Source organism: Camelina sativa, chromosome 11 (assembly GCF_030686135.1).
Source record: "Camelina sativa cultivar CO46 ecotype springtype chromosome 11, ASM3068613v1".
NCBI classification, from domain to species: Eukaryota; Viridiplantae; Streptophyta; class Magnoliopsida; order Brassicales; family Brassicaceae; genus Camelina; species Camelina sativa.
The window spans coordinates 44,523,132-44,536,104 of NC_141890.1; the positions used below are offsets into that span (position 1 = coordinate 44,523,132).

The following is a 12,973-nucleotide window of genomic DNA, read 5'->3' on the forward strand; positions in this document are numbered from 1 at the left end:
TTCTTTTATGCATGAACATATTCATATGTCTGACCTGTAATTCAAATACTCCATTTTTATTTACACATATAATCCGGCTTATACAAGTGGAACAATGAGTTTAGAAAGGAAGCGATGATAAGTTTTTCTTTTCGTGGAAACAAAGATTACAACATGGATTTGTATGAACAGTTTTTACAACGAGTAAGTTGTTGTGTAAGTTAAGCTCCATGGTTACTTTTCTTCAGAATGCTTAGCCACCCAATGAATCGTTAAATCTCTGACCAGTCACATTTTGTCGCCGGATTTTGTGAGTTATCTCAAATATGTATAACAACAACATACAAAAACGCTACTACTCACAATCTTCTCCAGTACTATTTCTTTGCCTGCTGCGATTACAAAAACAGAACAATCAGCAAGACTTAGAAGATAGCTGAAGAAGGATCATAAGAGTTTCTCAGTAGAAGCAAACCTTTTTTAGATATTTCTTGTGAAGTTTCATTGCACCAGTACAGGCTTTCTTTGCATCCAAGTTTCCAGTTATGTCGTTTAAGATCTGTGCAAAACACAAGGATCGATGAGGAAGTTTATTCATTGGAAATGAGATACATTCCGGTGATATCTCTCTGCATTATTACCTTTACAACATCATCGAGTCCTCGAGCTTCTGTCATAAGCTTAGAACTCTTGTCTTTCAAAACACTAGCCACTAAGAAAACCGAAATAGGCAAAGGACCTTCTGCGCTTTTCCCTCCGTTCTTCATGTTCTCTCTCTCGTACTTCCCGCATTGGTTTATCGACTTTGGTTTACCTTTGGAGGAACCTTCAATAGTTCTCTCTCCCTCGAACTGAGGCTCCTCATATAGAGAATACATTTCTGGATCATACTCTAATGCCCACATCATCTGCTCAATGAAATAATGTATCACTCTTTATTAGTGTGCAGTCAAAGAGCAATGTTTCTGAGTTTATGAGTTTACAAAGAGAAAACAATAAACGTTACCTCCCAAAGGTACAAGGAGTCGCAAAAAGAGAATTCTCTTCGGAACTGAACCATGATCATTCGGATCGCAAAGAGATAGTCACCACCACCCAATTTCTCTGCATTTCAAGATCCATAATTTTATATCAAGATCTCTTTTGCTCAACGTTAAAAGTGAGGTGAGAAAAGCTTTAATAGATACCTAAGTGATGGTGAAGTTTGGGGTCAATAATCTGAGTGATTGAAGCCAAATGAGTAAGCTGTGCTTCGACTCCAACTGATCTCCCCGTATCCCGAAAGTTTCCTCGCTTTCAAGTTCAAGAAAAATAAGAAAAGACCTTTTAACATTATCTGACTAGAGAGTCAAGACAAACATATATGAACACAAAACCATTGAAGTAGAGTGTACCAATCGGCGCATCAATCGTTCGAAACACCAAAAAGCATCAGCTTCATCTTCAAGAAGCATAATCATAGGGGAACAAAGATCACTCATACCTGGTCAGAAGAAACAGTAAATAAATCAACTTTTCAGGGCTTGAACAAAGGAGACACCTGTTCTTTCTCTGAATTTAACTGCTTACCTTGGCAATAACCAACGTCGTTATCTATCCAGGCGTAAAGAGCTAGAATATCCCAGAGCTTAGACAAATTCTCCTTTTTCTCATAGAATACCAAAGTCCTATCTGTGCGGTTTACATCAAGACCTGAAAAGAAGAGTTATACGCAAGTGAATTGAATGATATACAGTATTGAATCATCTCTCTCACAACTACTTTCTATTTGTGACCAAAGCCAAGTGATCACAGACCTATCTGGTGAAGTGTTAGCAACCATTGAATAACTTTCTTGTCCAAAGGTCCGCGGCTTGCAAGCTCTTTGAAGAAATCAGCACCATTCGCACCTGAGATAATACTTAACAATCAAGATGCTTAAAATTTCTAGTACGAACTGATGATCTACTGACTACTATTTCTTTAAGCAAAACTTGTTTACCTAAATTTGTTTCTTGTAGTACAAGAGGATCGTTAATGGGTTCACCCTTGTTGGTAATTACAGGTGCGGTAATAAATCCACCACTTCCGATAACAGGAAACATTTGTTTACATTCCTCTTTCCATGAAGCATACTGCAATCTGAAAGGAAATATATATAGCAGCCAAGAGAATTCAAGGTAAATAGGATTTTGATAGAACTAGTTCACTGTTTGTATGAGTGTGAAAAATCACCTTCTACGTTGTCTGATTTGCTCTCTTTCTTCAAATGTGCTCTTTGGATCATAACAACCAAGTAAGAATTCCCAGACTTCTCCTCTAATCGATGGATGGATTCCCTAGACCAGTCAAGGATGCAAACAATAGATGAGCAAACCGTGGTACATAAGGGCTAAATATCAGGAATATTTAAGTAATGTTTGCATATACAGAACAAATTAGTAGACGTTGCAGTCTTTGGAGACAATGTCTTGAGACTTACCCCTCGTTGGATTCGATTTAGAGTTTTGCCAATATCAAGGAACCCTTCTGTTGTAAATGCAGCTTGCCATTTTCTTACACTCAGAGTTTTACCAGGCTGCACAAACATAATCAAGAAAGAAAAAAAAAGTCAGGTAGTGTCAGCAAAACGAGACTCTGCCATTCTCTAAAAAACCTAATCAAATGATCCTACTAAGGAAGATCAGCATAAGGAAACAATAACATGAACTCTAAGCAAGTCATAGCACTATTGATGTACACAACCCTTTTAAACCATAACAAGTACAGCTCTCTTCTCTTGTTTTAATCACATCAGAACAACGTCAAACAAAATCTCCAAATTCCAAAAGGAGGAATCTGCATTTCTCTCTAAACACAACCCATGAGAATATCAAATTCCAATGCTAAAAGTTCCAAAAACAGAGAATTCAACTCAACCCATTCATAATAAACCCAATGCTACAGTTTAGCTGAAAAAAGTTCATTGGATGCAAATTCACAGGAGAAGAGAATGAAACAAATCAACAAAGGGGAATCGCAAAAAGCCAAATCTCATAGATAAAACAGAAAACGAATACAAATGCTGGACAGAGAAAAAGGAACATACTTTGATCTTGAATTTGGTATTGGGGACATCAGTGCACTCAGGACGAATCTGGTAATAAGAATCTGCTGGTTCTGCGAAGGCTCCCCACATTTATGTCAAACTTTTTTCAATTAAAAATGCAAACTTTCCCGGGAAAATCAAACGAAAAGGATAGAGAAAACAAACAAAAGAATGGGTTTTTATTTCTATAAACAAGATTGGAGAAGATGAACAAAAGAAGCAAAAAACTGGCACCCTCTCTAAAGATCAATTCTTTCTTTTAAGTTCTTTATCGATTTTGGAGAACAAAGAAAAAAAAACAAAAATAGAGAGATCTTAAGAGGAGGGTCCAGTTTTGGAATGGGATTAAAAGAAAAGAAAAGATCAACAAAGACAGAACTATTCTTTCTTGGTTTTGCAATTGTTTTTTTACTACTAATCTTTAATCTTAATCTAATCATCAACTAGGTTTCGTTTTACATGTTTTTAAAAAATTGTGTGGTTTATGGAGAAAGCTATGATTTTTTTTTTGATGGTGATTAATTAAGAGAGGTCAAACAAAGCTCGTTGATCTGTCTTTTTTTTAATTATCTCTATCTCCCGTTTTTAGTAAACGAGTTTTTCAATAGAGAGAGAGAGAGATTGAGTTTGTTGACGTACGGTGGGGTGTTAAATGGCCCAAACCCATGACCAAAAAAAAATTAATGGAAAACTTTGATGACCAAAAAAAAATGGAAAACGTTGATACAATTAGCTAATTGAATCTAAAGAAATGGTAAATTATTGAGCGAGTAAGGATATTGACCTTTTAGGACCCAAAATTAAAAAAAAAAAACAAAAAAAAAAACTGAGGTTTAAATGCTTATCTTAAACACGTATATTCAATATATAAGCGTATCCTACACATGCCATGTTAGGTTTAAATGCTTTCCAAAATTGAGAATCGTATATTAAATATACAAAATTCGATATTGTTTATAGTAGAAAGCATGTCATATATATATATATATATATATATATATATAATATCATAACTGAAAACGATTATTTTTATGGCAGGCTAAGAAAATAGAAAGCCGGTAAGGCGGTAATAGTTAGCAATCCAAAGATAAACGAAAGATAAACTCATAAACATAAGGAAGACTGCTGAAATATCATAGCTTAGCTATTAGTATCATTTACTAATGATTTCGAGTCTAAACTGTAAACTAATGTTAACATCATACACAAAAACTTATCACAAACGTTTGTGTGAAGCAACAATATTTCCTTGTTCCTCCCATAAGAAAAAACAATACAAAAAAAAGTCTCTAACAATTCTCTTTAGAAAAGATTCAGACCTATGTATTTAGTTTGTATCTCGTACTTAGATTTCTCACGTTGTGGCTTTTAAAGCACTTCTATTGAGTCTCAAGTCTGTCAATGAGAAAGCTGTCTTAAAAATAAACTAAAAGTAAAAATATATATTAATTGAAAATGGCTAGATAAATAGATATGTTTCTCAAATGAGAGACCATCTCTCTCATCAAAACATATAAATAGATAAATAGATATGTTTCTCATATGTTTTTTTTGTGATTAATTCACAGTTTTTTTTGGTCACAAAATCATATATTTACATTTTAGATTTGAAATACTATTTTTGGTCATTTGAGAAAAATATATTATATTTGAAATCTAGATAATATTTGATCTTAGAATATTAATTAATTAGGTCAGATATTATTTTTTATAAATAACAAAATAAAATTATCTTATATATTAAGCTCTGTTATGTATAAATTTAAATTATCTATTAATATTAATTGATATTATTACTTAAAGTTGATCTAAAATTATTTGTATTGAATCATCAAAATGTTGTAACACCAATAAATTAGAATAATGTTTTGTAAAATATATATCTCCTATATATTAATAGAAAAACACACTTGAGAAAAAAGCTGATGTGTCAGCATTATAGAGCTCAAAACACTTTTATTAAATAACCCTCAAAACATCTATTTATTTACAACTCTCTGCCATTGTATTTATTATAAAAAAACAAATCTATAATCCTCTCCTCTCACCTCATTATTGTTTACATAAATATATCATTGACATATATAAGATAATATTCTTTTCTATAAGTTTTTAAAAATGAAAAATCTCCTATATATTAATAGAGAAGCACACTTGAGAAAAACGCTGATGTGTCAACGTTACAGAGCTCAGAACACTTTTATCAAATAACCCTCAAAACATCTACTTATTTACAATTCCTTGTAATTGTATTTATTATAAAAAAAAACAAATCTATAATCCTCTCCTCTCACCTCATTATTGTTTACATAAATATATCATTGACATATATAAGATAATGTTCTTTTCTATAAGTTTTTAAAAATGAAAAAATTAATCAACAATTAAAATCCAGAAATGTATTTAATTATCAATTTTTTATAACATATTTAATTATTAGAAATAAATTACATTTCACAAACAATAAAAAAATTATTCATTTATTTACTACTTTTATACATTTTTCTCATTGCATTTTTTAAACTTATGATTAGATTAAATTAAATCCATTAGTCTAAAAAGTATTTTTTTTATCTATTTAATGGTATAGTGATGTAGATGATAATGTTAAACATAAAATATGTGAATTTGATTTTTAGAAACACAAAAGCACATCAAAAATTTTTACACCACCTTATAATTCGTTTCCAAGTTCAAATATTTTACTGGTAAAACGAATTTTACCGAAAGTAAACGCAAATTTGAATAAACAAAAAAAAACTTTATTTACATATTTTGTTTTACACAAAATAAATCTTAAATCTCAAATAATAATTTTGCATATAATACTTTATTTAAATCGATTTATCCCGCACATAGTGCGGGTTGATACCTAGTATATATATTAAAAATGAACTATCAAAGCATATATATATGAAAAAATGGTCTCTAGTTTTGTGACTGATTGTTTTTTCCGTTTTACATAAAACTTATCAAAAACAAATAGAGATCTTAAGAGGGGGTCCAGTTTTGGAATGGGATTACAAGAAAAGATTAAAAGACAGAAATTCAAATTATTTTACTACTAATCTAATCAAATAGGTTTCGTTAACATGTTTTATGGTGATTAATTAAGAGGTCAAAGCTCGTTGAGAGAGAGGGAGAGATGCGTTTGTTGACAAACGGTGGGGTGTGTAAAAGCCCAAACCCATGACCGTTCGTAACGACTTCTCATCTCTATAATAACGTAATTTTTGGTTTGATTATTCCAAAATCGATTTTGGTTTGGCTAATTGGTTTATATTCAATTTATCTTCTGTTTATATATTTCGATGTGGTTTGTTTTTTTTTTATAACGAAAATTAGGTTTAGAAAACTATCGAAGAAACTAATCAGGGTCACATATGTAAACAACATCGTAGATTTTTCGTCGAGTTAAGTTGTTAGTTGTTTTGTTTCAACAACTTTGAGTCTCTGACATTGATTAGTAGTTAGAGAGGTTTAAGTCACGTTCATCGTTTCAGCCAAAGGACAAAATTAGATCCAAGGCTATATACAAACTTTGGCCAAAAGAACTACTTTTAGATATATGAACAAAAATAATGGAACGATAGATTAATATTGATGAGAAAAGAAAAAAGAAAAAAAAAACTACATAGACAAAATTATGTTTCTAGAAAACAGATTATGAAGGATTATCGTCTTTGGTGGTACAATACACGTAAAACACATAGATGAAGAAACATAAATAGAATGCAAAAACTGCAAAAAAGCCTATAAGCACCACTGGCGCCCAGCCCTCCATTCTCCCTTATCCCTTCTCTTTTAATTTCTGTGTTTTGGTTTTCCGTATTGAAAGCCGAAGAAAATATTACATATTCTCTATCAAAAAGAAGAGGTTTATATTAATATTAGCTTCGATATTAGTGATGACCAAAAAAGTATTAGTGATGACCAAAAAATGGAAAACTTAGATACGACTAGTGAATGATAAATCTTCCTTTTTTTTTGGGCAAACGAATGATATATCTTCCTATTATAGCTCATGTATCTAAAGAAACGATAAATTATGATGTCAAAAAGAAGAAGTTAATTATACTTAACATTGATACCCAAAGAAAAGAAAACGTAAATTATAGAGCGAGTAAGGAGATTGACATTTTAGGGGGAACAAGTAAATATGATTACCTTTCCAAAACAATATAGAAACTATATGCATATCTTAAACATGCCATGTTAGGATTAAATGCTTTCCAAATTGAAAATCTTATACTACATATACAAAATTTGAAATGCAGTTTATAGTAGAAACTACAAAGTATGTCATATACCCCTAGATTTAGTGAATCATAATCACAATTCTCTTTAGAAAAAAATTTCAGACCTATGTATTTGTTTGTATCTCGTTTTTAGCTTTCTCACGTTGTGGCTTTTATTCTGGTGTGGAGAATAAAATATATAACTAGATGCACGGTCATCTTGTGACCTATGGCGATTAGGTGAGTACTACCACATTTGTTAAGAATGTGGTAAATAGAAAACTGATTTTTGGTGCATAGCCAGCGAGACAAAATAAAAATAAATTTTTTTTGAGACTTTTCTTAATGATTGTGTGAAGAATCATAACTCATAATCGAAATATGCATATTCCAGTGAAAATATGAATGCCCCCGTACAACTCACTTGCCATATGTAATTTGTTACACAAGCATATCTCAACAGTTATATTACATATATGACTGAAAATATCTACCAAATATTTATATTCTAAAAGGAAAAAAAATTATTGGAAACCAAAAGAATGAATAAGGACCATTATATAAATATCAACCAAGATAGTTGGTGACCATAGATAAAGGAACTAAACAAAGCCCTTTTTTCTCCAAGGCTACTGATAATCCACCTTGGTTTTGCAATGCACTGTCTCTTTTCTCCTATTGAAAATTATCGTATGGTAAATTATTGTTAGACATCGAAAATAATTCGTATAACGTATATGATTGATCAACTCTAACGCTAGCGATATAAAGTTAAAATTATTGTTAGTGTGTTTCTTACATTAATTGTGTCATCACCAACGATGCAACCCCCGTGTCTAGTGTTGTTGTCCAATAGGTGGTTCATCATGCTACAGACCTAAAGAAAATAAAAAAATCATAAACTGTTAATTATTAATAACAGTTTCATTTACTAATATCCTAAATTAATTAGGTACATTTGACTTCTTAAAGTTGATTATGATATACATTGATGTCAAATAGGAACTTAAGAAATGGAACAGATTGTAAGTTGTTGGTTTTTTTTTTTTTTTTTTTTGAAGTATAATTCAATTATGAGCTAGTCAAAACCCAAAATATTTAAAAATTGGTCGTCTCTCTTGGCAAAAAAAAAGAAAAGAAAAAGAAAGTATTCTCTTATCATTGACGTCTAACCTTATCAATCCAATGTCCCCATAATCAGAAAATGAATAGATAAGATATTATAATTATATATGTATCATGGATTATAATTTATAAATAAACAGTCGATCGAGTGTTTTTGCAAAACTAATAGGAGGGAAAGATTATCTAAAGACACGTTGTTAGAAAAATCATACAACGAAAATAAAAATAAAGAAGGAAATTGTTCAAAGGTACGTAAATGAATAATATATGCTATAACTAAATATAGTTCATAAATTTTCCATTAAGGTGTTGCGTTGTAAACTCTAATACGTAGTGTTTCCACGATTAAGTCAAGGTTTTTTTTGTTTTTACCGCATTATTGTGAATAGTAAACTCGATCTTTTGTGTTGATCAACGCGGCAAAAACCACTAAATTATCACCATTTGGTTGTTAAAATCGTATTCATATATTCGTAGAGAGAATGAGAGAGAGAGAGGGAGACACTGACGTTAGGGCTATGAGAAGGAGAAGAGGCAGTGTCTTCAAGATCATGATGGCGACCAAAAGGAATCTCTCTATTTCTTGTCCTCTTGATGATGTTCATGGAATTACTATTAGATCCTTCTTGCTTAGAGACGTGGAGGGTCTTCTTAGTGGCCACGCACGACGCTGCGTCGGAGATGGAGGAAGAGCTGCAATCTCCGACGTGCACTATGCTTGAAGAAGCCTCGAAGAAATCCTCAAAGTACATAGTCCAGCTGCTTTCCTCCGGAGTTTGGTCGCCTGAAAACGCCGTTGTTTCAAGTTTGCTCATAATGAAAGCATTGTTCATTGAACTCTCCATGAAAAATTCGGAAGAGAAAACGAAAAAATAAAAAAGAAGAAGAAGAGAGTTTTCTTTGTGTGGTTAGTTGGTTTGCAATTTGGTGGCAACAGATGAAACATGCGTGAGGGTGTATTATATACATAGCAGAGTTTTTGAGAAATATATGTTTTTAATAAGCTTAGTGAACTATTTAATGAATTAATCAAATTATTATATATAATTGTTTTCTTACAAATTAATTTTATTTTGCTGTCAATGATGGGGAATGTTGGCTTGGAATCTTGGTTTGTGGGGTCGCTCTATCTGTTCTTTTCTCTATTAGGTTGTAATAAAAGTTGGTTTGAAATGTTCAAACCAGTTTAATACTGTGATTCTACAAATCAAAACACAAATATGAATTTTTACATACATAGTTAATTATAAAATTCAAGCTTGAGTTATGAAAATTTTATGAATAGTATTGAATTATCAAAATGTTTGTAACATCAATAATCTAGAATAGTAATATCAAAAAAAAAATGTCGAAATTTTGTAATATCTTAATCACGGCTATATATATATGTATTTGTATATGGTTACACATATAAAAAGTGCTCATGAGTAAGGTTCCGTTTGTTCAAAAAAAAAAAAAAAGAGTAAGGTTCCAAGTTTTTGGACATGATTTTCCCTCGAACTACTCTATGATTACTTTATATAATTTCTATCGAATAATCGTTTGGTGCATTATCCCCTAATTATATATAATATAGAAGTATTATATATATAGGTATATATACATATTAACATATAGATATCTGAAACAAAAGCGAAGCCGGTACCCATATTATAAATAATGTTATGCATTCTAGTGTGACGATTGGAGGGAGATGTGTCACATTCTGCTCCATATAAATAATATGAAATGGAAAATGAGGAGCAGGTTTTAACAAGTAAATTACTTGTTCGGGTAATTAATGTCGATAAACAATATGCAACTTAGTATTTACACGTAAATTTTACAAGATAGCACGAAAATGGATACTCCAAGTGTATCATATAAACCTTAAAATTTCTTATTAACACGTTTAATCCTTGTATGTGTGTCGAAGGGAAAAAAACATATGTATGTGGAAAGAAATTTAAAAGCTCTGGTTTTCTCTGTTTTTTCTTCAAAATATTTTTTTCAATTTGGGTTACAGTAGTTTTGATTTTAAATTTGTAAATTATATAGTTTTTTATCGAAATTGTTTCATACTCCTGTATTTTATCTATAACAACTTGTTTGAATTAATGATTTTTTGTATTTTTTATATCAATATATTTGATGTGTCAAAAAAATTTATGTATCACAGAAACAAAGTAAAGATCTTTTTTTGGTTGACTAATTTAATATCATTCAAAAAAAAATTATGTATCAGGATTTGTGCTTCCATAATAACATACTTATAAACTGATAATGCTATATATCGTCAATTTCACAGTAAATAACTTTTGTAATACTTTTCTGTTTTGCAGTAATTGTCGTATTGACACTTTTCATATCAGTTAATAAAATAAATTACAATTTTTCTTAAATATATTACAATTTCTCTTACTAAACTATATCTTTTAAATTCAAACTGAATATGATATTCTTTTGTAATCTGAATTAAATATAAAATTTTATATCAATTTTTACATTGAAAACCTAAACAAAAAAATTTTAATGGGAAGGAATTAAGAAAAAAACAAAAGATATTAACTTGCAACTGTAAATTGTATGACCTCGAATTTTCATTCTTGATTTATAAATTGATGAATAGAGTGGACTGAAACATCATTAGATTCCTATTTAAATTGTTCTCTTATTTATCCACTTGTTGGTCCATAAGAAACCCACAATTGAATAATCAATTTACTAACTTCTGGATTATGAATAAATCAACGAGAAAATGCGCCGGTTTCACGTTATCCACAAATAAATCTAATTATGAAACCAATACTACTAAACTATTTTTGTATGGTGATAGTAGACTCATTTCATTTTTTTCTTATAATAATATAGTATCAATATCTTGAGGAGCATGGTTCATGATTTAAGAGAAGAATATCGAAGGCTGTCATGCTGATAAAGTTAAACTTCTGCAGACCATACATACTGATACTAAATTTAATTTTCGTGAATCACACGTTCGCTGTTACACTTCCAAACAAAACAACATTTTTGATTAAGAGGGAAAATATATGGATGTGATAGCATAAAATCAAACATTTATCGATGCATGTGAGAGCATATATGTGAATGTTGAATGCATGGGGTTACAAACCTAAAATATAAAGAAACATGGTGCAAATTGATCATAAGTCCTACTTTCACCCGACATTAGTTGACATCCTAATTGTCTTTTGTTTTTTGTTTTTGTAATCTTCATTGTCTTTTTTTTTTTTTTTTCTTTTTGTCAATCTTCATTTTCTTTGTGGCCACTTTCTTTCTAATTAACTCATGGGTTGCTTATAGTTGTAAATCTTATGTAGGTCTAGTTTTTTTCTGTAACTATATTCATGGTAAGTCATTGTAATAAAAGGACTTAATGTTTTTCTTACATATTTTAAGATCAATTTACGCTTTCGTTCAAGGCTATCATTTTATATGTGAAATTTTGATCAGAAATACCGTAATACCTTGCATGTTAAAGCTCGAATTAAGTGTATTGATCTCGAAAAAAAAATAACGAGGGTGAGAACAAATGAACAATGTCCACAAATTGAATTTTTTTTTTACATAAGTTTATTCGGTAATTAATATAAAAAACCAACAAAAATGATTTAGAATTTGTCAACCTCTAATTTAGTAATCTATCGTCATTGACTTTGTAAAACTCTTTGACATACGTCAATAGAAGATCTTGCCAAGATTTTATTTCATTTAAAAATTAATCTATTCTTTTATTGAGATGCCGAACTTAGGGATTAATTATATAAATATGTGTCCTTTATTTTCTTTATTTTAATTGTTATTTCGTCATGTTATATATTCTTTGTTTTACACGATTACTAACGTGAGAGTTGAAACCAGCCAAGACTTTTATTTTTGATTTTTATTTTTGACAAAAATCTAGACTAGAACTCGGTTAATTTGAAGGTAGACAGTTGGTTGGATATAATAAACGCACCATGGTGATATCAGGATCGACAGCCACACCTCATCCAAAACAACGCAATTGTTCCAAGCCGAAATAATTTGAGGGTGTTGGTTTTCTTTTCTTTAGCATCTATTTACATCTAGGCTGAAGATTATAAATATACAAAAGGTGACATAACTAGTGGTTTGAAAGATACATCAAACAAAATAAGCGAAGTTACAAAAAATGCGTTTTCTTTTTTTTGGTTGTCGAAAGCATTCTGAAACTGAAACCATCGCTGGTTTGAAGTGCTTTCCAGTGACTAATTAGTATTTAGCTTTAATAATGAAAATATAAAAATATATAATTCGAAATTTGTTATTGTTTTGTAACACCTAAATTATGTATTAATATGATAATGTAACCAAATTTCAAAAACGGATATACATTTAAATTTGAACGATGATACAAACCACACTAATGTAAACTATTACGAAATATATCTTAGTAGTTAGTACTATTGAAAGTGAATTAGCACTATACTTTCCGATGATTTATAGACTGTCGTAATATAGGTACATAACATATTACACACACGAAATTTGGACCATCGTTCTTCGGATAATATAGAAAATAAATTTGATGTTTTGTTACTAT

The 12,973-nt window shown here is 30.4% G+C and overlaps 2 protein-coding genes across 5 annotated transcripts; both read right to left on the reverse strand.

Moving 5' to 3' along the window:
• Nucleotides 1-37: 37 nt before the first annotated feature.
• Nucleotides 38-4,389, reverse strand: LOC104726001 (uncharacterized). 4 transcript variants are annotated; one of them, XM_010444753.3, is made up of 12 exons: nt 3,047-4,389; nt 2,441-2,536; nt 2,194-2,297; nt 1,961-2,100; nt 1,776-1,868; nt 1,549-1,671; nt 1,374-1,462; nt 1,167-1,272; nt 986-1,083; nt 621-887; nt 455-538; nt 38-371 (listed from the first exon to the last, which is right to left on the reverse strand). In XM_010444753.3, the coding sequence occupies exons 1-12, from the start codon at nt 3,134-3,136 to the stop codon at nt 357-359; spliced, it is 1,305 nt and encodes a 434-aa protein (XP_010443055.1). In that variant the 5' UTR covers nt 3,137-4,389; the 3' UTR covers nt 38-356. The 4 variants fall into 4 exon arrangements, with proteins under 4 accessions (XP_010443055.1, XP_087328028.1, XP_087328030.1 ...); XM_087471902.1 differs by having other exon boundaries at nt 38-368; nt 3,047-3,580; XM_087471904.1 differs by having other exon boundaries at nt 38-368; nt 1,776-1,879; nt 3,047-3,458.
• Nucleotides 4,390-7,652: 3,263 nt separating this feature from the next.
• On the reverse strand, nt 7,653-9,344 carry LOC104726002 (vascular-related unknown protein 4-like). The gene is made up of 3 exons (XM_010444755.2): nt 8,919-9,344; nt 8,084-8,161; nt 7,653-7,959 (listed from the first exon to the last, which is right to left on the reverse strand). The coding sequence occupies exons 1-3, from the start codon at nt 9,252-9,254 to the stop codon at nt 7,852-7,854; spliced, it is 522 nt and encodes a 173-aa protein (XP_010443057.1). The 5' UTR covers nt 9,255-9,344; the 3' UTR covers nt 7,653-7,851.
• Between the last annotated feature and the right edge of the window lie 3,629 nt (nt 9,345-12,973).